This window comes from Vombatus ursinus, unplaced genomic scaffold, assembly GCF_900497805.2.
Source record: "Vombatus ursinus unplaced genomic scaffold, bare-nosed wombat genome assembly UNPS02012082.1, whole genome shotgun sequence".
Classification (NCBI taxonomy): domain Eukaryota; kingdom Metazoa; phylum Chordata; class Mammalia; order Diprotodontia; family Vombatidae; genus Vombatus; species Vombatus ursinus.
The window spans coordinates 429,658-456,529 of record NW_020951860.1 but is presented as its reverse complement, the minus strand read 5'-3'; the positions used below and the strand labels follow the sequence as shown (position 1 = coordinate 456,529).

The window sequence follows — 26,872 nt, the reverse complement described above, 5'->3', positions numbered from 1 at the left end:
TAGTAAGTGTCAAGTGTTTGGTCTGAGGCCAAATTTGAACTTAGGTCCTCCTGAATTCAAGGCCGGTGCTGTATCTGCTGCGCCACCTAGCTGCCCCTGTTTAGTTCTTGCTGATTTTATTTTTTCTTTTTTTTCTTTGTATTTTGCTAGGCAATGGGGTTAAGTGACTTGCCCAGGGTCACACAGCTAGTGAGTGTGAAGTGTCTGAGGTCAGATTTGAACTCAGTGGCACTCCAGTGCTCTATCCACTGCGCCACCTAGCTGCCCCTAGTTCTTGTCAATTTTCATTCACAATTCCTAATTGCTTTTTTTATTGTTCCACATTGTGGAAATAATTTTAAAGCTCCTGAGTTTTATGAAATTTCTAATTTTATCTCCCTAAAGGATGACAGTATGGAAGAGAAACCATTGAGAATAAAAGGAAAGGACTCTTCTGAGAAGAAGCGAAAGCGGAAACTGGAAAAAGTTGAGCAGCTCTTTGGAGAAGGGAAGCAGAGGTCCAAGGAACTGAAGAAACTGGACAAACCAAAAAAGAAGAAGTTGAAGATGAGTGTAGACAAGTCAAAGGAGTTGAACAAATTGGCCAAGAAACTGGCAAAGGAAGAGGAAAGGAAGAAAAAGAGGGAGAAGGCTGCTGCAGCCAAGGTTGAACTTGTAAAGGAAAATACTGAGAAGAAGAGGGAGAAGAAGGTGCTGGACATCCCTTCAAAGTATGATTGGTCAGGAGCAGAGGAGTCCGATGATGAGAATGCAGTTTGTGCAGCACAGAACTGCCAGAGGCCTTGTAAGGACAAGGTAAATCCTAGCTCATCCCTCCCTGAACCAGGTGTAAGAGAGGAAGAAGGATTTTGACTTCCAAAAGCTAACAGCTTATGAGAGTATAGATGTAACATGACAGTCTGTTCTTGGTGCAGCCCAAATTGGCCTTTGAAATAATTTGCTTTCTGCATTTTTTATAAACCCTGGTAAATCGTGAGGCACCTAGGCCACTGGGATAACGTCCAGTAGGAAAGTCACTCATTAAAATAAAGCAAAACTAGAATATGTTGATGAACATAGGCAGATGCAAGGAGCAGCAATACAACTGTTAGCATGCACGTGTTTACTTCATAATTCATCATGAATGCAGCTTTAATTACAAAGCCAATTAAATTTACTCTTAACATTCAGAATTTTACATTCAGAATTTTTAAAAAGTCTTTAGCATAAAGGTATCTATAACACACCTATCCATTCCTCCCTGTATTCCCTTCTGTATTGTCCATCTTCACCCAGTATTTATGTTTGTTTTTCCTTCTTTATAGTTGTCATAAATGTGTGTGCTGATAGTTTGTTCCTATGTTCTCCACGTCGTACGTCTTTGTATTTCTCATGATTGTTTGTAGGATTGTAAATCTAGAGCTGGAGCCCCCTGATTCAACTCCCTGATTTTACAGATAAGGAAACCCAGAGAGGTTAAAGTGACTCACCCCCAGTCACAGAGGATCAGAGGTGGGATTAGAACCAAGGTCTTATGAGTCTAGAGCCAGCATTCTTTCCACTATACCATGTTGACCCCTTGGCTGTTGTTTTCAATTGCAGTGTATTATTTCATTACATTAATTTAGTATAATTTGTTTAGTCACTCCCAAATTGTACATTTAGGATTGTAGGATCATAGAATTTAGAGCTGGAAGGAACTTTAGAGATGACTGAATGCAACCACTTAATTTACAAATGAGGAAACAGAACCAGAAAGGTAAGTTAACTTTCCCAAGCCACTTAGGTAGACAGTAGCAGGACCAAGATTCAGCCTCAGGTTCTTGGACCTCAAATCTGGTGCTCATTCTGGTATGTCATACTGTAAGTTGATTTCTGGTGTTTTTAAAGGTACAAATGATACTATTATAAATATCTTTGAATAGCTAGCTTAGCTTTTTTCCTTTTTACTAATACTGTTAGGGCATAGGATAATAATAGGATTGTTGAATCAAAAGTTATGATATAAATTAAGAAATACATTTAAGAAAATTGAAGTTTTAGTGCTCTATCAGATTATTTTCCAAAAAGATTGTAGCATTATGCATCACATATATGCATCAAGCCTTGCTTGTTAATGATTAGAGTTGTTGAAAAGTAGAATGGACTGCCTTGGGAGTAGTTCCCCCTTTTTGTTAAGTGAAAGCAAGGTGATCATTTGTTAGGGATGCTATAGAGGGGCTTTCTTTTGAGGTATGGGTTCAGCTAGTTAACCTCTGAGATCCCGTCCAACTCTCACTGTGTGATTCTGTGCTTGTCCTGTCTTGCTGTGATGTGTTATGTGAACGTTAGAACCAAATCTTTTATCAGGAACCATAAGAATACTGAGCTAGCTACTTTAGAAAATTGTGCTTTTTAGTGGGCTGACACTGAGGTGGGGGAGTGGGACTGAAAAATTGTTTACTTGGTTCTGCCTTCTGCCAGATTCCGAGCTTAATGTGTATTGTTTAACCTATGGAGTCTAAATGAAATGTTATCTTTTTCAACCCCTTGCTTAAATCCTGGAAACCCTGGAGCCTAGGGGAGGTTTATAGATTTTATCAAAGCCAGAGACTATACATCTTCATTAATCTGCTATGGTCTTAGAGTCGATGAACATAAAATAGGAAATACTAACTCTACCTTTGTCATTCATTTTCAGTCTCTGGCATGACCCCAACTCTTATTTTATTTATGTTTATAAATTTCTTGACATTTTGACACAAAAAATCTCAAGTAAACACACTTAGGAAGTACATTCCCTGAGAAAAAAGTTTAATTATTATTTAACAGAAAGAAGGGATGTGTCCTTTAATTTGGCCAGTATAGTACTAACATTAGCTGTTGTAGTTGATCGAGTTTTAGTTATCTCTGCATGTTGGCATTATTTATACTGTTGTAGTTATTTTGTATGTTGTTTTTAGCTGTTTTCTTTGTGTAACTTTATACATGTCTTTCCATGCTTTTTTGTTTTGTTTTGTTTTGCTTTGTTTTTGTTTAACTTAATTTTTTTTGGTTACATTTTAAGTTCCAATCTGTCTCCCAGGGATCCCTCCCCACCCCACATTAGAGAAGGCTACCATTTGACACAAATTTATAAATGTATGTAAAACCATACTGTGCTTACTTCTATTTATCAGTTCTTTTTTTGGAGGTGGATAACATCTTCCTTTATAGATCTTTATGGTTGATTTGAATATTTATAGTACTCAGAATTATTTGGTTGTTCACAATTCTTTGAACAACATTGCTGTTACCGTATGGAACATTCTCTTGTTTTTGCTCACTTTTCATTATTTCATGCAAGTCTTCCCATGTTTTTCTAAAATCAACCAGCTTTTCTGGTTGCATTTCTTACAGTGCAGTAGTATTCCATCATAATCATATATGACAACTTGTTTTGCCCAATAGATGGGCATCCTCTCAATTTCTAGTTCTTTGCCACCACAAAGAGAACTGTTACAAATATTTTAGGACATATAAATTTTCTTTTTTCCCTGATCACCTTGGGAAACAGACCCAGTAGTGGTGTTGCTGGGTCAAAGGGTATATCCATGGCTTGTTTGTTTTTTTTAAGTGAATTCACCCATTCATCATTCCACATGGCACCATAGTATACCATTACATTCATGTGTCAGAATTCTCTCAACTATTCCAATTGCTGGGCACATACTTTGTTTCCAGAATTTGTTACTACAAATGATACCACTGTGAATGTTTTTGTACACAGTCGTCTTTTCTTGCTGTCAGTAAGCTTAGAATATATACTCCTAGTAGTGAGATCTTCTGTTTCCTTTTATTAGAAGCTCTAAATTAAAAAAAAAAAACAACAAATGATGATAATAAAGTTTTCAAAAATGTATAGAGAAAATAAGACTTTTTGATTGAAAATTTTAGTAACTGATTTGGTTGCATTTATTACTTATGGCATTAAATGACTATTAATTTTAGGACATTTCAAATTCAGTGGTAATAAAGACATTTCAGGTACTTGTGATGAGATCATTCCAATATCTCACTTCTAAGGCTTAGGTAGAGCAATTATATAATGACATTTTCATTAGGTAATGGTGAGAATTTGAAATATATAGAGGAAGAATCTTTGAGACATTAAAACTTGATAAATTTATATGATGCTTCCTTAGCATCAGAAGAAACTTTAGATACTATTGAAGTTTTTATCCATTTCCAGGCATATTTATTCATTATATTCTCTAGAAGGTTTAAATTTCTTACTGTTCCCTGGATTAAAAATATGAAAGAGTGACATGTTATTTACCATGTTGCTTTCTCTCGTATGTTGTTCCCCCTCTCCCATTTGAAATAGCTTTGTGCTGTAAGTTGAACATTTCTTTTTCATCATTATTGATTAATGTTTGAGCAACTCACATTTTAGAGTTCTTTATTTTTATTACTGTTAAGTGCCTCTGTAAAGTAAAAAATGTTCTTATTCCACCAGAAACAATGAACAACAAAGTAACATCTAATGACTGAGTGACTAAAGTGAAATTTGAAACATTACTCTTGAGTTTGTTAGGCATCTGCTTCTCCCACTGAATTTTATTAGTCTTCTACAGTATTAATTAACTTCTCAACCTTTTAACTTCTGAGTAATCATGGGCCTCCTTTTTGAATTTTTTTTTTTAAAAAGGAGTCCAAGTTGATGATGATAGAGCAAAATATGTCAAATTTCAGAGAAACAAGATTAAGAATTTATTGATATAAGTTGGCATATAACGTATAATTTTTCTTTATAACCAACATAGTTGTGCTTCAAGGGAAACCTTATTCTTTACAAAGGTCGTAAGAGATCCTAACTTTGGGAAGGGATATCTAGCTAGTTACCAGGGTAAAAAAGGAGAACTGAGCTTGTCTCCTTCTTGCTCTTGGCTGAGAGAAAGATAAATCCGTACGTGTGTATGTATGATCCTGAGGAAACTGGGGCCCAGTGGTTATATAATAGTGAAGGATAAGATGTCAGGAAAAGTTCAGGACATGGAAATGTAGGTAATTGATAACTGATTTGACATTTGGGCAAGCAGCGAGTGGTGACTGTTGTAAGTTAAGAGAGTTAGAGAAAAGGTCTGTGGGTTAGCTCATAAAAAGGATAATAATGTCATATTCAAGTTGCCCAGAGAAATAAAAGTTCATCCCTCTAATTAGAGTAACTGTTCTTATGTTCCAAAGTAGCCAACATACTCCTCCTGAGTGTCCTTTTTGTATCTACTATCCAATTAACAGCTTCTTAAATCACATACATCTACAAGTGTCTTTATTTTTCCTTTGATGCATAGAAGTGATTAACTCCCTTCTCTGGCTTTAGTACGTTATTGCTGGGATAGGTACATTCTAATTACTTATTCTTTGTGCTGCACAGTTTGAGTTCAAAAGCCAGACTTCTTACAGAGAACAAGGAATGAATTTCATTTGGGAAGGCACTATAAAAGCAATTAATATTTGTGGCAACAATGACTACTGTAGTCTTTCTTCTAAAAGATAGTCTGGGGCAATAGCCCTGATTAGATTAGTAAACTTGAGAAGCATGTGATCTGGGAGTAAGCCACCAGGGGTTGGGAACAAAAGTAAAGTGATGTTGATGTTCCTGTTAGACTGACAGATACTGGGTCTGACAAACACAGAAATTTTGTGGATTTGGGTTGAGATCTGCAAGACAGAACCATAATGCTACCTTAGTGCTCAGTGAGTACTATGAGAGATTGGCAGGTGAAGATCTGCCAGAATGTATCAACTGGGTTCTGATGACAGATATTCATGGAGAAACAAAACCACTTGAGAATTATTCCAATTTTATTAGTACAGCTAACTTTCAGATAACTGCCTAGCTTCCCCCCACCCCCTTTTGTAAAGAAGAAATAGAAATTGTCTTGGCAGTGGGCATTTTCCGCCAGCATAACCTGAACAGCTTTTCTTTTGAGAGGTAGCTTAGTATTATGGAATGGTTCTTCACTTTTGGGAATAAAGGACACTTTTTAATGTCAGAAATTTCGCAGATGCCCCATATGATAGTAGTTGCACTGTTATTACTGAATAAGAAAAAATTGACATCTATAGAAATCTACTGTTAATTCAGCAATGCTTTTAAAATAAATTTGTATTTTATTATAAATTTGCGAAATATGTACATTTGGAAAAATTGCAGTACATTTGGAACATATATACATATACACACATATACATACATACATGTGTGTGTGTGTGTGTGTGTGTGTGTGTGTGTGAGAGAGAGAGAGAGAGAGAGAGAGAGAGAGAGAGTTCCGCTATGTATCTTTATGGAGTTGAATGAAGATAGAAGTCACATTGGCGCACATATGGATTTTTGAAGTCTTTGCAATGTCTGTAGTTTCTCAGACATTCTTGCCCTATAGGTTGGGAACCATTGGTATAGTGAATAAATCATAGTAGTGAACTTGGGAGTCAGAAGATCTGGGTTCAAGTTCTGACTGCCATTTACTAATCACACGATCTTGGGCAAGCTAGTTAATCTTTCTAAACCTCAGCTTCTTTATCTGAAAAGCGGGGATAGTGCTTGTCCCACTTACCTCACAGAATTGTTGTGAGGTTAAAATGAGGTAGTGGATGTAAATAATACTGAAATACTTACAAAACAGTAGTTATGTAAAAAGTAAGCTGTTAATTTATTTTGCCTTGACTTTACTTTCACCCTAGGGATAGCTAACTGTCCTAAAGCCCTCTCAATCTTATCTCCTACAGGTAGACTGGGTACAGTGTGATGGTGGCTGCGATGAGTGGTTTCATCAAGTCTGTGTGGGTGTTTCTCCAGAAATGGCAGAAAATGAAGATTACATCTGTATAAACTGTGCAAAGAAGCAGGGGCCAAGTAGCCCAGGACAGGCACAACCTCCTTCTTTCATAATGAGCTACAAGCTTCCAGTGGAGGGACTGAAGGAGGCCAGCTAGCAGAAGCTTGGTTAGTTTAGAACATGAGGGAAATGGACCACACTGAGACCCTTTTCATCAAGGGAGGGTGGTTTGGATCTGCTCAGAGTTGTTGCTTCCAAAGACGAATGGCCTACAGCAGAGAAAGCCCTCCTCGCTTTTTCTATGCAGTGGGACTGTGTGAGCCACATACTGTACCAGCCCATCTATGCAGAGATGTCTTCTTTGGTATTCCAGCCGTTATCTTAACTGAAGTGTTTCTCGTGAGTGTGGTGTCCTGCATTGTGTTCAGAGACTTGATTGAGCAGTAGGGTGGCTTATATAGCTGGGGTGTGGAGCTGGCTTGGGGCCTGTAGGCATTAGCTAGAGATTCGCAACTTAATGGCAGCACTATTTGTAGGCATGTATGGAACCAGAGTGCCTTGGGCCTGCCTGAATGGGACAGCAAGATAGTCAGAATACCTTAGTCCCCTTCCACTATTTCTAAGCATTTAATATTCTACAGCTATTGAAGGGAGGGCAGATCTGCAGGTTCTGTTAGAAGTCAGGTGGAAAAGCAGCATATTGCAAACGTCAGTTCCTAGTGCTTGTTTGTACCAAAAAAGAAAACCTGGAGCTTTCCTTCAGCTGGGGCAGACCACCGAATGTGGAGAATACCATCTCAATTCAGATGTTTGGTTAGGCTGGATCTTGGAAAGAAGAGCGTTTCTTATTTCCTCCAAGAGCAACAGCTTCTCTTATAGAGACTGGCTTTGAGGATTCCCAGTATCCTGGGCCTACGTATTGGAAAGGAACAACTACATGGACCCAGGATTCTGCACAAAGAAAAAGAAAAAAGGCCAGATGGGTTGTCTTGCAGAGCCACAGTGGTGCATGCTTTTGGCATAACATCCTTTTACAAGTATTCCTGTCATCACCAGGCTTTAGGCATGATCATAAGCAAGACCACCATGTAACTGCTCACCTTGTAGTCCTGACCCATAATCTACCATTCTAAACACTGGCTATTTCAGATTCTGGCCTAGAAGCAGCAACAGATGATTCTGAGTCATGCCCTGGCTTCATCAGAAGATGTAGGATTATGGTACCTCTAGGTGATGAGGTCATTTTAGTCAATCCATTTTTAAAGAAAAGAACTTGTTTTTACTTTTTTCTAAATGTCTCTGACTACTGACTGTTCTATAAATAGATTATTTTTCCTTTTTTTAATATACATATATAAATATATATTTACCACTATTACCAGCAGCATACATACAGTTTTCCACCATCAAAAACCCATTTGGGGGCTTGTTTTTTGTTTTTGCTTTTTGCTTTTTAAAAAGGACCTTCATTCCTTCCTTGTAGTACAAGGAGTAAGCAGTCACCTTTTCCCAAACTAGGCTAACTAGACCTTCCATCATCTTGCCTGTGTTCAAATAGGTAATTGCATTTTCTTCATATGTTGGGATTTGTCCCTGTCTTTGGGGAAGTGCTGGTTTCACTTTAGTCTATGCTGTTTTTGTATGTGAATGTCTGAAGCTGGCCAGGGTGCTGTATTCTCTTCCCTCCCACTGTGTTTTCACTTCTTGTACAGATGATAGGTGAGTTGTAGAGCAGAGTCTACATAGAAGATGAGCTGAGATTTAACAAAACAAAAAAAAATTCTTACTAAAAATAGTGTTTTGTCTTTGACTGTTCTGCGTCTCTTCTCTGTGTCCTAAAAATACTGATATATTACGTTTTAGCAGTTGAACTCAACAGTATCTTGAAAAGACCTTACGAACTACTCCTCTCTATTTTGCCTCATTCTGTTTAATAGGAAACTAGTGGCTCCTACTGTCCAATTATCATTTGAGTCCATATAAGATGACATAAAACTAATTTTATAAAATCTGGTCTCCATGACATTTTCCATTGCATGCCTTCTTTCCTAGTCATTTTTCTCCTTAATGCTATCATTTTTTATTCTTGTGAATTAATGGTTCATATTTTGAGGTTTTTTCAATTCCCAAATAAGGAAAATATAGTTGTGGGTCAAGATTTGATAGATGAACATTTTATTTTTAAAATATTTCTTTATTATGAATTTAATAATCATCAACATATGTGGATATTTTACAGTTAGTTCATACATGAGCTGTATCAGTTTTGTTCCCTTCTGTCAATATAGGCTATAGAAGGAATAAATAAAATATCTTATGATTAATTGAAGATAATGAATACAGGAATAGAAAATAATTCTGAGAATTGAGAATATGAGAGAAGTCCTATCAGTGGCCCTCTATGTATAAAACAAAAAATTCCTGTGATTATTGATGTCTCCAGGTTGGACAGTGGCTGCTTAGGGATGCAAATTTGCTCTGATTTCTCTTGTGCTGCTCTCTAGAATTCAGCTCTTTGGAGCAGGCTATAAAAATGTCTGCTATAGTACTTGTTGAAGTTTTGTGCCCTTTAAAGTGGTGGGTCAACAAGCGTGGCTATCTGGAGTGTGATTTCTGTCCGTAGGTGTGTATGTGTTGGGGGATTTCCCCCAGAAAACTCACAAGAAACAAACTAGCCTCCACCAATGTATAGTTCCCTGCTAAAAGGCTAACATAGACATCATTTGATATTTAAAAAAAAAATTATATTCCTTCATTTAGAACTATGAGGTTATCACTCAAGTAAAATCTGAGAGTTTGGCTTAATTATATTACAGATTGGGCCTCCAGGATTGGGAAGCAAAAAGTAAGGATAAAAATGAATGTTAACATACCAAACTGCAATTTTTGGGAGGTGTAAAGGAATTGAAAGCTAAAAAATGTCTGTATTTTTATAAAGCATAATTTTAAAAAAGAAACTACTCACTGATATTACAGCTTCATTCCTCAGCACTATAGATAGTTTGGTATCAAAGCTTGGTTTTTAAGTGGTTGCCAACAGAAAATGGCAGTTCATCATAGTTGAGCTTTTGCATGTTTATTGCTTTTCAAAGGCAGATGTCATTGCAAACCATTTTGATGAAGGTTATGGAAAGTGATGAAAAAAAAGTTAAAAAATGAAAATAACAGTTAAAAAAAAACACACTGGAGGTTAATGGACCTGTCAGATTGACAAGAAGATTTTAGCTATTGCTTCAGTTCTGTTCTTACTTGTTTTAGTACTACAAAATGTTCTGTTCGTATACTCTTTAGAATTTAGATGCAAAACAGTACATTGAAAGGATACTTCTATAAGTTAGTATCCTAAACAAGAAATAAGTGAGTGAATCAGCTCATACTTGAAATTGGTCAAGATCTCATTCATTCAACAAACATTATTGAAGACCTACCATATGCAAGGCTAAGAGAGTTCATGGACCTTATAGTTTAGTTATTGAGATGAGAAATATCTGCTTGTTAGTACAGGATAGAAGGTGAAAGTACAGTAAGAGGTATAAAGGGATACCTGGAGTTCAGAAGAAGGAGATTTGCTCCCAGATCTCGAACCTTTATTTTGAGAAACAAGGAAAAGAAACTTAGGAATTACATTCCCAGGGAAGATGATTGATTACCTACTTTTTTTTTAGAGGGTTGGTGAAAATCAAAGTTTGAAAGCTGAACGTTGTGTTAAAAGTGAAACTGTTAAAAAACTTATGTCAACTCTTGACATATTTAGAAACTTGCTGTTGCAAGTTTCCTTGACTGCCAGATTGACAAGAAAAATCATTGGTTTGATTTATTCTCTACTGTTTGATGTTTTTTGTTCTATTTCGATTCAACAAACATTTTTAATCACCCCTTCAAAGACAATGTAGTAGGCAATGGCTACAAAAATAAAAGTCCTTTCTAGGTGGGAGCTTACAGTTTGGTATTAGAAAGGAAGGATGGGTATTGTTATATTTAACCTTGTCCTGGATTTTGCCTTTGTTTTTTTATTGGTGATGAAATGCACTGTGGAGTAGGGATTACAGGGCTGATTTTAGAGTCGGGAAGATCTGCGTTCAAGTTCTGCCTCTAACATGTTACTAGCGGTATGACTGTGGGCAAGTCACATAACCTTCATTTACAAGGTAATTATTATGTCTCAGATGAGTGGGAAGAGATTTCATATTTTGGGTTCCTCACACTGACGAAATTACAAGTCCAGGAAAAAAAATGTTGGTAAAGAAAATAGAAATGAAAAATTATAACCAAGAATTATAGTATCTCTTATGTTTGGAGGTAGTGTGGTATAATGGACATAGGGCCAGGCTTAGAGTGAGTCCTGAATTCATGTCCTGCCTTTGACACATACTAGCTATTTTACTGGGAGCAAATGATAACTTAGTGCCTCAGGCAACTTTCTAAAACTATATTTTAGTTTCTGATTTGCATCAGTGAATGAAAGTTTCCTTGAACAGGGAATTCCTTACACCTATTTGAAATCAGGTTCAGACCAAAAAAATTTTTTTTTGCTGTCTAAACATTCTCATAATGTTTCTTATAAATAATCCTTCAAGATTATTTTGCTCCTAGAGAGCAGTGTTTGTCCCACTGTCTGCCCATGGCACATTTTTAGGGGTCCACAAAATTTGCTGCCAGAAGTCCTTACTTCAAAATACCTAAAATTTTATCATTGTGGGTATTCCCTGTACCAATGTTTTCCTTAATGCCTTAGGAGGAGGAAGAATAGTGGGTGTTTTTAAACAACCTGGCTTCTGACTCCTCCTCCTTGCATTCTCCCATCTTCTTCCTCCCCCTCAATCTTCCTTTAGGTCTCACCCACCCCCCCGCCATCTCTGAAATAGAGAATTTAAAATGCTTTACATAGCTGAAGTATACTTTGGGTTAGGAAACCGTTGTAGGATATTTTCTTAGAGATTTATTACGTACAGAATACTTACATATAATACGGGCTCTCATTTAACAGGGCTATTAGTGCCTTATAAGTATGACTTACTTTATTACGTAATTTTGTTTTGTGAGGGAAAATTTGGTGTTAGAGACATCAATTACTACATATAAAAGCAAAAAAAAAATAAAGCTTGATGTGCATTCAATGTCTTATATTCTCATCCAGACTGATTACAACTTGTGATGGTTAACGTATGAGGTAGTGTAACACAGAGCGGGCAGGAGCAAGAAAAGCTGGGTTGGAAACTGCGGTGGTGCAAATGAACAGGAGTTCCCACACACATTTCATTTATTCTACGACCAGGAGAGAGGTTAGATAATCTGGTGATAATCTATACTGAGAACAGTCTTCAAAAATACAGATGGGTTTGGTACCTGAGGAGTTCAGCTGTTCAGGTGATGACAAATATATACACGTCTCTACCTCTGTTTCTTTGAAACTTTGTCCTTTTGCAGCGAAACAATACCAGTCATGAAAATAGAGGAGAAAAAAAAAACCTCTGAAATTTTTATTTCCCAAATACCTAAGACTAGTTCAAACCCAAAGTTTCTTCAGATAAGGAAATGACATGGGTTCTCACACAAGTCTGAAGGACAAATAATGGGTTTGCTAAGGACTTTCTGATTATAAGAGTGAAATGTACTCTATTTTTATAAATTTAGAATGAGGGGAATTTTTTCTACTTGTAATAATTAGGTGCCAGTGTTTTCTTAAGGTGATAAATTCTTTTCTCCTCAAGTTCCTTAGGGCAAACCCTGGTTGACAGTATGTATTGCATCTTCTGTGTGCCTACCACTCACTATGCTAGGTACTGTGTAGAATACATAATAAATAGGAAGCACAATCTCTTCCTTGAAGAACTTTACATTTTGATTGAGAGATGAGGTACATATGCATGAAACAAATGGCAAATAATACTAGGAGGTTGATAATCAAGTAATAAAATGCATAATGTGGACTAAAATTGCCACTGGAATTCCTTTGACATTTCTCCTGCAGAGAGGCATTTGCTTATTTGAATTTATTTTTATCTAACTCTTAATAGGGAATATTTTAATCTCTGTAATACAGCCTGCTTAATGCAGTTCATTGAGAGGCAACATGGTATAGTGGTTATAGAGCTGGCCTTTGTGAGTCCAGAAACCTGGGTTCAAGTCCTTCTTCAGACATCGGGCAAGCTTGTCACTTAATTTTTCAGTGGCATAGGAGACTGTCTAAAATGGTGGGGAACCTGTGGCCTCGAAGCCTTTTGACTGAGTCCCAAGTTTTACAAAACAAATCCTTTTATTTAGAGGATTTGTTCTGTGAAGTTTGAATTTAAAAGGCCACACTTGAGGACCTAGAGGGCCACAGGTGGCCTCCAGCTTCAGGTTCCCCACTCCTGGTCTAAGATGAATCTGCAGAATAGTTATCAGTCTGCACTGGTGCTACTGGAAGCTACTCATCAGGAGCTCCCTACACTAAGGAAATCACAGATCTAGTTTAAAAAAAAGATGTGGTTCATCAGTGGTCTGAACTAAATTGAATTGTATCCTTTCTGTTTAAGGACCAGCCTAGGAAAGCTTCATCATTATGGTGGCTGTAGGGTGGTAAGGTTTTCCAGCCACATCAATTTAGGAAGACTATCTACCAAGTTGTAGAGGGATTGAAATTAGCTTCAATGGAGGCCCTCCCTACCTTAATGAATTCCCATGGTTAGTGGCTATGGCACCTCCAGCTTTGGTTTTCATCACCTGTGAAATGAGGGTAATAACACCTATCTCAGGGTTGTTTTGGAGATCAAATAAGATAAAGTATAAAGCATTTTGCAACTTTAAAGCACTATATAAGTGCTAACTTATTATTACTATAATCTCCCACTGGGGACCCCCAACCATTTGGAGAGTTGGCTATTCTGTGTGTTATTTAGGAGGGGATCATAGGAGTCCCCCAAAACGATTTGGGTAGCTTCAAGCTGGTGGATCTTGTTTTATGAAGCCCAGTTGGATTGGTCAGGAATGTAGGGTAGAGTGATAGTTTTTCCATTTCTTAGGAAAATTTAATTTCAGAAATGGCAGGTCTCCTCTCCCCATGCAGAATTGTTTTGGAGAAAGAACACTGATATAAGAGAGATGGATTCTAGTCCAGTGTGTAAACTTTCTTATTTCTGAAGTGAGGTAAAGGGTCCAGATGATAATTATCAGGCAATATTGAATAACTACAATGGTCTGCTTCGGCCATCATGTAAGATGCTAAGGGTACAAAAGAGCCCTCGACATTTAGTGGAAACACACATATATATGTATAGGACATATATACAGTGATCTCTAAGGAGCTAAAGGTCTTTTCTGACTATAAAAATTCTATAATTCTGAACAGTACGTCTTGTACTCTCATACCTCATCAGTTGATCAATAAACAAGTTCCTCCTATGTTCTAAGCACTGCACTAAGTGCTGGAGATACAGAAAGAGGCAAAAGATAGTCCCTGCCCTCAAGAAGCTTTACCATCTAATGGAGACAGTATGCAAACTTATACAAAGCAAGCTATATACAGGATAAATAGGAAATAATTATCAGAGGGAAGGCACTGGAATAAAGAGAGATTGGGAAATGCTTCCAGTACCAGCTATCATTTTGTAAGGTCTTCCTCTAGTCTTCTCCCTCTGTGGGAGATTTTCGTCTTACACAAGTTCATATATTAGAGATGGAAAGGACCTTAGGAGGACATCTAGTCTTAATACCTCATTTTACAGATGTGAAAATAGTCCCGAGAGATTAAGTCACTTGTCCCAGGTCACACATGTAGAGCCCAGACTTGAACAATGACCCTCTGATGCTAAAACCAGTGCCCTTTCTACTGTAGTGTGTTGCCTTAGGCTAGCCACAGCTTAAATATAAAAAAAAAAATCTAGCCTTGATTGCTCTAAAAGGTGTTCTGTCTAATCTGTCAGCTTCCTGAAGGCTAATTTAGTATTCTGCTTTAGTACCTGCTCCCCTGTATAACCATCATTGTCAGTGTGACGTTGCTAGTTTGATTATAGGGCTTATGAGTCATTCTGTTACTTTCTTTCCATTCACTTTATCTTATTCAAAATTGCTACCCCCAGAGATACTTTAACATTTTTTCTCTACTTGGTTCATAAAATAGTGAAGATGGAAGGAACCTAAAGTGTTCCCTGCCCCCAGAAATTGATAAAACTAAAACCAACCCAACAGAAATATTAGTGTCAGCCCCCATTTTAAAAAAATCCCCAGGAAACTGTTAGCTCAGTGTTACTATATGTTTCTTTGTGGTATGTGAGCGCGCATTGAATTTCTTGCCATCTGATTAATTTTCTCGAACATCAATTCCTAATGCAGTGTTACTATATTTTCCAAATTTCTCCTGACTTTGTCTTCTGCCCAAATTTCTTTTGTTCTTTATAGCATTCCTACCCTCTGTTGTTGTTGTTGTTGTTTTTATCTCCTGGTCTGCTCTACTATCCATGATTCTTCAAAGCAATTGCTTGACCTGGAAGGAACCTTAGCCTCAAGTGTACCCTGCCTCCATGAATGAATATACATGTATCTATGTAGCTATATTTATATAGAGATACAACATATAAAGTAGCTCATCTTTATGTAGCACTTTAAATTTTACAAAATATGTTCCTCATTATCCCAGCAACTAAATATGAGTGTGTATACAGAGGACATTCATATGCTAATTGTATGTGTGTACACATACACTCACCGCATATGAAAAATTATAAAGAATGCTATGAATGAGATAGGAAAAGGGCCAGCTCCCTTTGAGTTTAATAAAGTTTACAGTAAAATATTTCTCCTTGTCCTTATCCATACTTTCCCCCCAACCAGAGTATAAAAAAAAATTGGTATTCTTTAAAATGAAATCTTATGGTAGTTTAAAAAAAAAGTTTTGTCGCTGTTTTTTTTTAATTGTCATTTCCCAGTGACTTCCCCTCTCCTAATAGAACCCTCTCTTGAAATAAAAAAAAAACAAAACTACAATTGAGCAAAATAAATCAAGATATTGATCATGGCTGACAAATGTGTGCTTCATTCCATACCAATAGTATGCCACCTGGTGCTGTGGCACCACGGTAGTTTTTTCTTGATTTGGATGGAAATTCTATAAGATTGTGCTGCAGTATAGTTTAGGGTCATATGCAATTATTCTGATCACTGTGGTTTATTGAGCTTGGTAAGCCAAACCTTTCCAGCTCCTCAGGATCTCAAACACCCCTGCATACTTTTCTATGCAAACTACTGTGGCATTTTTTCTTTTGCATTTCCTTTGGAAGCTGCCAACATGTAATTTCTATTACCACCTCATTCAAATGTGGAGGTTTGAATAGTCTCCTCTTTATAGAAATTGTTCCTTCAGAATAATTGGGATGCAGTACGAGATTTGATATTTGTTCCTGAGAATGGATAAGATGGGAATTCAGCAATTTGGTTTCCTTGAAGAAGAAGTAGATAAAAGGGCCAAAAGCTCCTCATCCTGGAAACTTGGGGAATAATATATTACTATCCCAAATGATAAGACTGACAGATATGTTGTGGTTTCCACCTTAAGAACTGGGATGGTTTGCAGTGAATCTAGTTGGGATCATTGGGTTCTATTGGTGTGTGTTAACTGTTCTAGGCCTGGAAATATACTCAGTAGCCAACCCACTAGCAAACATATTCCTGTGTCCACTAATCTAGTGCCAGTGGCTTTACTGCTATTGGTTCTAGGGGTTGATGTTGGGAGCCCTCAGGATTTTAGGAGGTCATCTTGCCTACCTCTGCTACCAGGCAGGACTAAACCTAAAGCCATTCCTGAAAGATACTGCCTGTTTGCTGGAAAGTGTCTGGAATACACTGCATGTAAATAACCAGGTACTGTCCCACTTTTCTCTGGTTACTATTGCCAAATAATTTGTTGTGAAATAAATATTTGTTGGCTAACTGAACAAACTTTTTCTCATTTGTGACACTGACATTCTTTTAAGGTGGTTGGCCAGGAGTAAACCTTCCTTAATCAGAAATGAGGACATTGCAGTATGGGGCAGATCTATCTAGAATCAGATCCTAAAGATCAATTTTCTACTGCACTAATGTTTCCCAGAGTTGTCTGGGGACCCTTAGGAGTTGTCTATGGATGGTTCTTTTTGGTCATGCTGGTGTTGAGGAGTTTCGGAAATGTTAAGGATCTGAAGAGAAGGGAGAGTTCTGAGAATGGGATTTAAATTTGGCATAGAAGCAGTATAGAATTCATAATGAAGGTAATATTCTGTTGGTGATGGTGGAGCAAGGAGATAGTGGAGCCTAATGGAATAGAAATCACAATATACAATATATTCTTCCTATAACCTTTCCTTTCTTTCCTTCCCATTGATCTTTCCACATCTTCTTCAACTAAGAAAAGCACAAAAACATGGCAAGTGGAGTAAGTTTGGTCCTACAGACTTTATATAGACAAAGGGTCTGCAGAAATCAGAATTAGAGGTGCACGTAACAGGATGCAATGGGTCTCCAGCAATCATACAGTTGGTCATGTAGGAAAGAGAAAAGAATCAACAACCTAAATATACGGAAGGGGAAAACTGGAACAAAGTATGCCAAGAGTTGGTCAGTAAACGTTCAGATTGACATTTTATGCCTACTTTATGTTAAGTGCTAGGGATAAAAAAAACAAACCAATCCTTGTTCTAGAGCTTGCATTCCACGATATATACAGAGGAATAAGTAACAGAGTTGAAGACAGATGATTTAGCAACTTGAGGATCATGGCACATACAGGTCCTGAGCTCAGGCTTGAAGGAAGGATTCTTGGGAGCTAGAGATCACAGGCATGGCATGTACAGAGATTTGGAGTCAGGAGATAGGATGTAGAATTTGGGGGACCATTAGTAGTCCAGCCTGGCTGGAATATGCAACACCTGAAGAAGGATGATGTGAAATAAATGGGACAAATTTAGGGGATCATAGATCAAGAACTGGAAGAGACTTGAGAGTCCATTCCCTTATTTGAAAGACAAGAAAACTGAGGACCAGGAATGGTGAAGTCACATAAGCAGTAATTTCCAGAGGTGTTCTCTGACATCAGAGCCAAATAGGTTGTTACCTCTCCCATTAGAAGGTAAATGCCTCATGCGTTTATCTTTGTTCACCTAGCTTGGACTACGGTTTCTTTCCTTAGCAATTTTTGTTTTCGTTCTTGAGAGAGAATGCTAAAGCAAAACAGGAGTGAAATAGATATACTTTCTCATCTCCTCCAAGCTTATTCCCTCCTTGTTCTTGTTTTGTTTCCCTCTTACTCCAAACTTACCTTTTAATACTCTTCTTTGCTGTCCTTGATATTTCTCAAAAGCCTTTTCATCCTGAGCCTTCTTCATGCCTTACAACTTTGTCACTTTATATTTGTCCTTGGTTGTATTCCTCCTTTTCCCTCCCATCTCCCTACAGCTACCTTTCACTCACCTGGTGTGCAATGCACCATATTGGTGTTTGTACTTCGTTTTGAATAGGACCAATGACATTGTCTTGACTCACTGGATTTGAGTGATGAAGAGCTGCACAAAGTCATCAGCCTTACCCTCTCTTCTGGTCATTGAAGTCCAGTGGCAAGATAAAAGTCAAGATGACTGGTGATAGCTTTGGATACAGAGGAGAACGTTGGTGTTTTTGGTATCTGACCAAAACTCCCTACAACACCAACTTCAGCTGCCTTCATGGCCCATTGAAACCAAATGTTCACTTCTGCCTATTTTGCAGGGAGATGTCTTCACATACTTGGGTTAGACACCCCCCAGCTCACTGACAGGTTTTAGGCCTGTCAGTTATCTTCAGCCTGGTTTAGCTGAGATGGTTTACCAGGGTGTGGCCCTTGTGCATGTTACAGCTTCTTTTGAGCATGTACAGCTACAATTGAGAGCTGGGGGCAACAAAGGTGGATGAGGAGCCCTGAAAAGGGCTCAGCAAGCTCTCACACCAGAGGTACTAATCCTCCTTGATCACCCTATAAACCCCAGGCATGCACTTTGCTAAAGGCTGGGAATGCTACCTACCCTCAAGGAGTTTACAATCTAGTAGATGATGCTAATAATTTTTAAAAGAATAAATGATGATGTCAGTAAGAAGTTATTGAACTTAGAATACCAAGCAAGGCTTGCTGTGGGAAAGTAGCCATTGAATTATGTATTATATTTGGAGTTTTAAGCTCACCAGTCTTGCATTTAACACTGTGAGCTTGTAAAGTACATGGATCAATTTGTTTTATGTAGTACCTTTTGTATAATACCAGGCCCTAAATGGATGTTCAAATGTTAATTGGTGAAGCAGCCCTCCTTTTTTTTCAATTCAATGATTCAGTTAAAAATAGCTAACATTTTTATAGCACTTCAAGGTTTGCAAAATAGCTTATACATGTTAATTTATTTGATATTCACAACATCCTGTTGCAGATGAGAAAACGGGCAAATAAAAGTTAAGTGACTTGTCCTCAGATAATTAGTGTCTGAGACATTTTCAAACACAGCTCTTTCTGATCCCAAGTTCAATGCTGTTTCACCTGTGCCATTGTGCCTCCATTTATAACTCTTAATAAATAGGTCATTTATTTAGTATGTGCTAGGCCCTGGGGATTAAAAAAAAAAAAGCCTCAACAGACCCATTCTCAAGAGCGTACAGTCTTGTAGGAGAGAGATGTGTACACAAATAACTACAATGCAAGAGAATGTAAATGAAGAAAAGACGGGCAAAGTACCCCAGGAAATTTGAGAAGGGAGAGATCCCTGTTACTGAGTGGGTGAGTGTCGGGTTCAACTCCTGACCCATGATAGACTCAAAGTTGAAAAGGACTTTATAGGGCATTGAGACCCTTATTTTATCGATAACAAAAACATTAAAAGGATTTTCACACCATGTTGTGTCTTAGAGATTTTAGGTGCTGAGTAAAAAAGACTGATGTAGTTGTTCTATTGAGTGACCTGCCTGAATCTGAGGGAGCATTCCTAGATCCTCAAAGAAATGACTAGAAGGGGGAGTATTTGGAAATTAGTTATTAGACTAATGAGGAGGGAATAAAGGCAGGTACTAATCCAAGTGTCAGAGAAGGTACAATGCACCACCAAATAGTTGAGTCAGTTATAGACAAACAGCAATTAGAAGAAATTCTTCTCCATTGGCCAGAGGATGGAAAACTGTTCTTTTGTGATCAGAGTTGCAATTCATTAATGGGATCCCAATAGGGGGACTTGACCCTTTTCCGTTGGATAGAGGGATTAATATGGATACAATGATCCCAAAGTGGGGAACTAAACCTGTAGGAATAAGCATTGCTGGGTTTTCTGAGAATCTCCAGATGCAGCTGACTCTGACAAGTTCCCTAGTATAGCCAAAATGGTCCAGGATCAAGAGGAAACCCTTAACCTTTTTTTGTGTGTGTCATGGACTACTTCAGCAAGTGTAGTGAAGCCTGCAGACCTCTTCTAAGAATAATGTTTTTAAATGCATAAAATATTACAGCTTTACAAAAGAAACCAGTTGTTAAAATGCTCATCAAAATATTTTTTAAAAAACAAGTTCGTGGAGCCCAGGTTAAGAACTTATGTCCTAGTGAGTTCTCCTCCCAGCTGGAAGCTCTACAGTCATGGTGGTTATTTACCCCAGTACACAAAAGTAATTTTGACACAATTATACAATTCATTACTTCAAAACACAATGGTACAATGATTCTTTGAATCTACTTGCCTGGCTTACTAGCAGTCTGCTGGAAAGAACTACTGGTGAATTACAGCTCAGTGAAAGCTTCAGTGAAACATTTTTTTTTATTAACTAAACCTCTGATTTCATTGGTAAAAGGAACTTCCCATGAGGAAACTCCCTCTAACAGTGCAGAGTAACACTTTATAGTGTTAGAGATCTTTATAGATCTCTATCCTGCCCTGCACTTTATAGTCTTAGAGATCTCTCAAAGTACTAAGAGGTTAAATGACTTGTTCTGGGCCATACGGCTAGTATATGTCATAAATGGGACTTAAACCCACTCTGACATCAGCTTTCTGTCCTTTATGCCATACTTCCTTTGCCTATCAATTTGTTGTTGTTCAGTTGTCTGGCTCTTCATGGCCCCATTTGGGGGTTTTCTTTTTCTTTTCTTTTTCTTTTTTCATATTTTATTTTAGACTTAAGTACTAAAACTTAAATGTATAATAAGAAAAGAAAAAGAATCAAACAAATGTTAAAACTTTAATATAAAATAAGAAAAGAAAAACGTCATGTGCACAGCAGAATGTAAGAGAGGATTTAAAATATATAGCAATAAAGTTCCATTTCAAGAAAGCCTATGTAATAAATGTTACATGCTGTGTTGAGAGCTGTCCATCTTTTCTTTGCTTCCTTGTAAGTTTTGTTTTGTTCTCTGCTGTACACTTTTTTACTTTGTTCTTTTTTCCCCTTCCCCCCACCCCCAGAAGGCTACAATTAAGCTTGGATATATTTAGATATGGATATAGATATATATACATACATATATACACATATATACATACATATATACACATGTATACATACATATATAAACATATACTTTCCCTAACAGATTCTACTCCTAATCTTTGTTTTTATATTTGTATGTATCTCATTTCCTATCCGTCCTGGCTCCTCTACTTTACTTCTACTCACTACCTTGCCCTCCTATTACTTAACCCACACCCTCTCCAAAAATCCTTCCTTTATCCTCCCATTCCCATTAATCTAAACACTCTTCTATATTCCCCTTTAAACTATTCCCTCACCCTCCCCTTTAAAGATCCCTCCCTTATCCTGTCCCCCCTCCCTACCTCCTTAGTGTTTTATCTTTCTAAATTTAGAGGACTTTTGTACTCTTCCAGATATATATGTATTGTTCCCTCTTGAACCCATTCCCGATGAAAGTAGGTTTCCAGAACTACCAGCCCTCCTCTCTCATCTAATTCCCCTGTCCTCTTGCACCTCATTTGTATAAGATAATTAGTCTTTTTAGTTTCCTGAACAGCTTTGCTTTTTGAAGTCATATCATACTCAGGTCTACCCCAGTCTTTCTTATGAACTACCCAATTACTAATAACAACCATATATATATTTATATTTTACATACATAAAAGGTAAATAGTCTGTCCTTATTGAATCCCTTGTAATTAGTCTTTGGTATGTACTTATGTTTCTCTTTGCTCTTATATGTCAAATCTTTTTTTTTTTTTTTAAACGAAGTCCTAAAAGTCTGTCAATTCATTGAATGTCCGTTTTTTTCCCCTTTCAGGATTATACTTAACTTTCTTTGCTGGGTATGATAATTTTGCCCATAATCCCAGTTCTTTTGCTCTTCAACATATAGTATTCCAAGACCCATGGTCTTTTAGTGTAGCTGCTGCTAGATCTTGTGTGATTCTAACTGTGACTCCACCATATTTGAATTGTTTTTTTTTCTTGTTTCTTGTAATATTTTTTCTTTGAGCTAGGGGTTTCAGAATTTAGCTATGATATTCCTGTAGGTTTTCCTAGTAGAATCTCTTTCAAATGGTGATTGGTGGATTTTTTCTATTTCTACTTTCCCCTCATTCTAATGCTTCAGGACAATTTTCTTTAATTATTTCTTGTATCATTGTGTCAAGATTCTTTTTTTTTAATCATAGCTTTCAGGTAGTCCAATTATTGTTATGTTTTCTCTTCTTGATCGATTTTCCAGGTCGATTTTTCTTATGAGATGTTTCACATTTTCTTCGATTTTTTCATTCTTTATATTTTGTTTTATTATTTCTTGGTCTCTTATAACTTCGCTGGCTTCCCCTTGCCCAATTCTGATTTTCAAGGAATCATTTTCTTCCTTAATATTCTGGATCTCCTTTTCCAGTTGGTTGACTTTCTTTTCATGATCTACTTGTTTTTTTTGAATTGTTCTTATTTTCAAAAAAATTTTTCCTCAACCTCCCTCATTTGATTTTTAAAGTCTTTTTTAAGTTCTTCTATGAATTCTTTTTGAGCAGGTGACCATTGACGTCACTTTTGGGGTAGGAGAGGCTTTTTTGCTTCACTGTCCTCTTCTGAAGATGAACACTGTGTCTTCTCTATTCCTACAGTAACTCTTTATGGGTGGATTCTTTCTCCTTTACCTGTGCTTTTTTTTGTAGTAGCTTAGTTTTTTTAGTCACCTCTAGTCCTGGAGTATGGGGGATGGTGCTTCTAGCCTCAGATCCTCCTTCAGTTCTCCCCTCTGGCCTGGAATTGGAACCAAGACCTCCACCCTCCTGTAAGTGCCCACAGACAGCAGCATCCCTTCTGCTTCTGCACTCACAGAGAATGTGCTGGCTCTTTCTGGCTTCTGCTGTGTCTCTCTCTTTTTTTTTTTAAATTTAGGCAATTGGGGTTAAGTGACTTGCCCAGGGTCACACAGCTAGTAGGTGTCATGTGTCTGAGGCCAGATTTGAACTTAGGTCCTCCTGAATCCAGGGTTGGTGCTCTATCCACTGCATCACCTAGCTGCCCCCCTTCATCCATATTATTTCTACCACCTGTGGTTGTCCCCTTGGGTCTTCTTTTTTCTCTTTTTGCTATCTCACTTAATGATGTCATCAGCTCCCATGGGTTCACTGATTACTTCTATGCAGATGGTTCTTAGATGTATATAAATAGCCCTAGTCTCTCTTCTGAGCTCCAGTTCTACATTTTGAACGTCTTGAATGGGATGTCTGATAGGTATGCCAAGCTTGTTATGTCCAAACTCTGCATGTCACTCCCTCCTCCTCCATTCAATAAACTCCATTGGGTCAATGGCTTCCTGTTATAACTGCCAGGATCAAATATAAATAGTCTTCTGTTTGGCAGTTAAAGCTCTTCACAACTTGCCCTCTTCTTATTTTTCTAGTCTTTTGATACTTTACTTCTCCATAATCCAGTGACAGAGGGCAACATGCCTTCCCCTCCCCCAAAACCCTTCCCTCCTTCACCCCTTGACACTCCATCTCTTATCTCTATGCCTTTGTCCAGTCTCCTGTGCCTGGAATGCCCTTCTGCCTTAGTTTCCGTAACTTCCTTTAAGACTCGGCTGAAATCCCACCTCCTATAGGAGGCCTTTCTTGGCCATGTCATTGCTAATGCCCTCCTTTTTAATATTATCTTCCATTTATTTGTATATATCTTACATGTAATTACTTACATGTCAATTCCCCTATCGGAATGTGAGCTATTTAAGGACAGGAACTGCTTTTGTCTTTCTTTTAACACAGTACATGGCACATAACGAATGATTAATAAATGCTTGTTGACTGACTAATACATAATGTCCACTTGTAAGTGATTTATTGTTACATACACTAATTAGTGCGGTGGAATCAACAATTAAACTTGCCTTCTCAGTGCAGACAGTACAAACATCAGACCCTCTGAGAATAAACCACCAACATGAGGTTTCATCTTATACCAGTGCTCATGACAAAGTTTCCTCTCTGCATGGCTGGAAGGTAATGTACTTTCTTCTAAAGTGGTCATCTAGCAAGTATCAATGACTCAGTACTGCTGTCAAGTGTGCAAAGGCTACATAAGTCTGGGGGAATGCACAAGTCTATCTGGCAGCTAAGTGGTGTGGTAGATAGAATGCAGGGCCTGGAGTCAGGAAGACCTGAGTTAAAATCCAGGCTTAGATACTTATTAGCTGTGTGACCCTGGGCAAGTCACTTACCCCTGTTTGCCTCAGTTTCCTCATCTGTAAAATGAGCTGGAGAAAGAAATGGCAAGCCACTCCGTATCTTTGCCAAGAAAACTTCAAATGCAGCCATGAAGAGTTGGACACAACTAAAAAGACTCAACAAATTTTACAGATGGGGAAACTGAGTCAGGTAGCACTTAAGAGATTTACCCAGGTTCACTCAGTAAGTTTCTAAGGCTGTATTTGAACTCAAGACTCCCTAACGCCCTGTCCAGAGCTCTATCCACTGTGCTACCTACATCTTTACCTACCATATTAGGAGAAAAGTTTGTGTCTTGATATCAAGAACTTTACAATTTAAGAGAATTACCTGTACTGTAGTAATAAAAATTCAGGAAGACCACATTATTAGAGGGAAAAAAAGAACTTCTAGGGATAGTAATAGTAGGGGAATGATCAGATTCACTATCTCCTTTCTTTAAAATAGTCTTGAATTGACTTCAGTGACACAAAGCTGGAAGCTGCCCCATTTAAAGAAATTTTTTATTAAAGTTTTATTCCTGCCTTTTGTGTTTACATTACATTTATTTCTGGAGCCCTTGCCATTGTACAGAGACAGCTAAGTGGCACAGTGGATAGAGCACTGAATTTGGAGTCAGGAAGACCTAAGTTCAAATCTGGCCTCAGATACGTATTAGCTATGTGACCTTGAACAAGTCACTTAACCTCTGTTTGCCTCAATTTCTTCATCTGTAAAATGAGGATAATAATAGCATCTGCCTCCAAGCATTGTTTGTGAAGATTAAGTGAAATATGATGCATAAAGTGCTTAGCACAGTGCCTGGCACATAGTGGGTGCTATATTATTATTGTTATTACAGATGAGAACACTGAGGTCCAAGAAGTTGTTTACTCAAGCTCAAACAACCAGTGCATGGCAAAGCCAGAATCAGATTGCCTCACTCCTAACCCAGTGCTCTTTCTACTATACAGCTATTGGTTGAATAATCCATTGTGTACCCAGTGTCTTGTGGACCTTCCCTCACGAAGCACCAGGATGTCTCCTCGGAAAGACTTACATCTCATTCCAAGAGTGACTCAACTTCAATATTTTCCTGCTTCTGACATTTGGCTGCTTGGGTTTGTGCCCGGCTGTCATTTTGCTCTCTTTTTCAGAATCAGTTGAAACCAAGGAGCTAGTCAACAGTGTAGTGCCATTAAAATAAATATACCAGACCGCATAAACAGGAATATGCACGTGTAGGAACAATGAAGCAATCATTCCGTTATACTCAGTGTGGCCCTAATAAAATGCTCTGTCCAGTTTCAGACTCTGCAATTCAGTAAGGTTCTAAAAAACCTGGAAGGCATCCAGAAAAAAGCAATGAAAACGACAAACGGTTTTGAAAAATAGGACCTATGAGGAAAGATGAAAAGAATTGTGGTTATTTATCTTGGAGAAGAGAAGGTTAAGGCTGCCCTAAAAAAAGGAAAAAACCAAACCAACAACAAAAAACCTTCAAATACATTACCAGCAGTACTTGTAGAACAAGAAATAAGTCAGTAGCGGTAGGAGGGCTTGAGTAAAACAAAAGGCCTTCCTGTATATAAATAAGTACATCAAAGCTGTGGGATTGAGGCAAGCTGGGGAATCTCCTTCCCAAGAGCTCTTAGAAGAGGGAAAACACTCATTTTTCCTAAAATGCTTTGGCTAGAAATGTGACCCAGGTTTAGATTTTGATAGAAGTACTCTTCTGGCACAAGGAGTCTATCTTTCCATTTCATAGCTTTTTCTCTCGTTGGTATTTATTTTCTGAAGGAGTCCTGAACTTTAGCATGGACCTTGAAAGAGATAATGGATATTCTTAATTAGTGGTCCATGTAGGATGGCTTTACCAAAAAAGAAATCCATTTAACTGCTCTCCTCACACTACCACCTTTATCTGATTCTTCTCCAAGTCCATAGATTTATAGCGGGAAGGGATCTTAGAAGCCATGTAGTTTAATCCCTTCATTCTGCAGATGAGACCCAGAAAGATTAAACTCAAGGTCACACAGGTAGAAACTATGTTGTATTATGTTATGTTATATTGTGTCATGTCATATAATATTAATTATTATATTAATTATATTATATTGTTAGGTTGTGATGTGTTATATTGTTGTGTTGTGTTATGTCATGTCATATCATATCATATCATATTATATTATAAGCAGCTAGGTGGTGCAGTGGAGAAAGCACTGGGCCTGGAGTCAGGAAGATTGGTCTTCCTAAGTTGAAATCGGGTCTCATACACTTACTAGCTGTGTGACCCTGGGCAAGTCACTTAATCCTGTTTGCCTCAGTTTCCTTATTTGTAAAATGAGCTGGAGAAGGAAATGGCAAACCACTTCAGTATCTTTGCCAAGAAAATACCAAATAGGGTCACAAAGAGTCAGACACGACTGAAAAATGACTGAACAACAAAAA

At 37.7% G+C, this 26,872-nt stretch overlaps 1 protein-coding gene across 2 annotated transcripts in view; it reads left to right on the top strand.

Moving 5' to 3' along the window:
• The window catches only part of KDM5A (lysine demethylase 5A), a 97,810-nt gene extending 87,082 nt beyond the window's left edge, over nt 1–10,728 (top strand). The window contains exons 27-28 of one of the 2 annotated variants that reach the window (XM_027857286.1): nt 385–795; nt 6,730–10,728. In XM_027857286.1, coding sequence (XP_027713087.1) covers nt 385–795; nt 6,730–6,936 — 618 coding nt within the window. In that variant the 3' untranslated portion in view covers nt 6,937–10,728. Of the gene's footprint in view, nt 1–384; nt 796–6,705 lie in introns of both variants that reach the window. The other variant, XM_027857285.1, reaches the window with a different exon arrangement.
• Nucleotides 10,729–26,872: the final 16,144 nt, after the last annotated feature.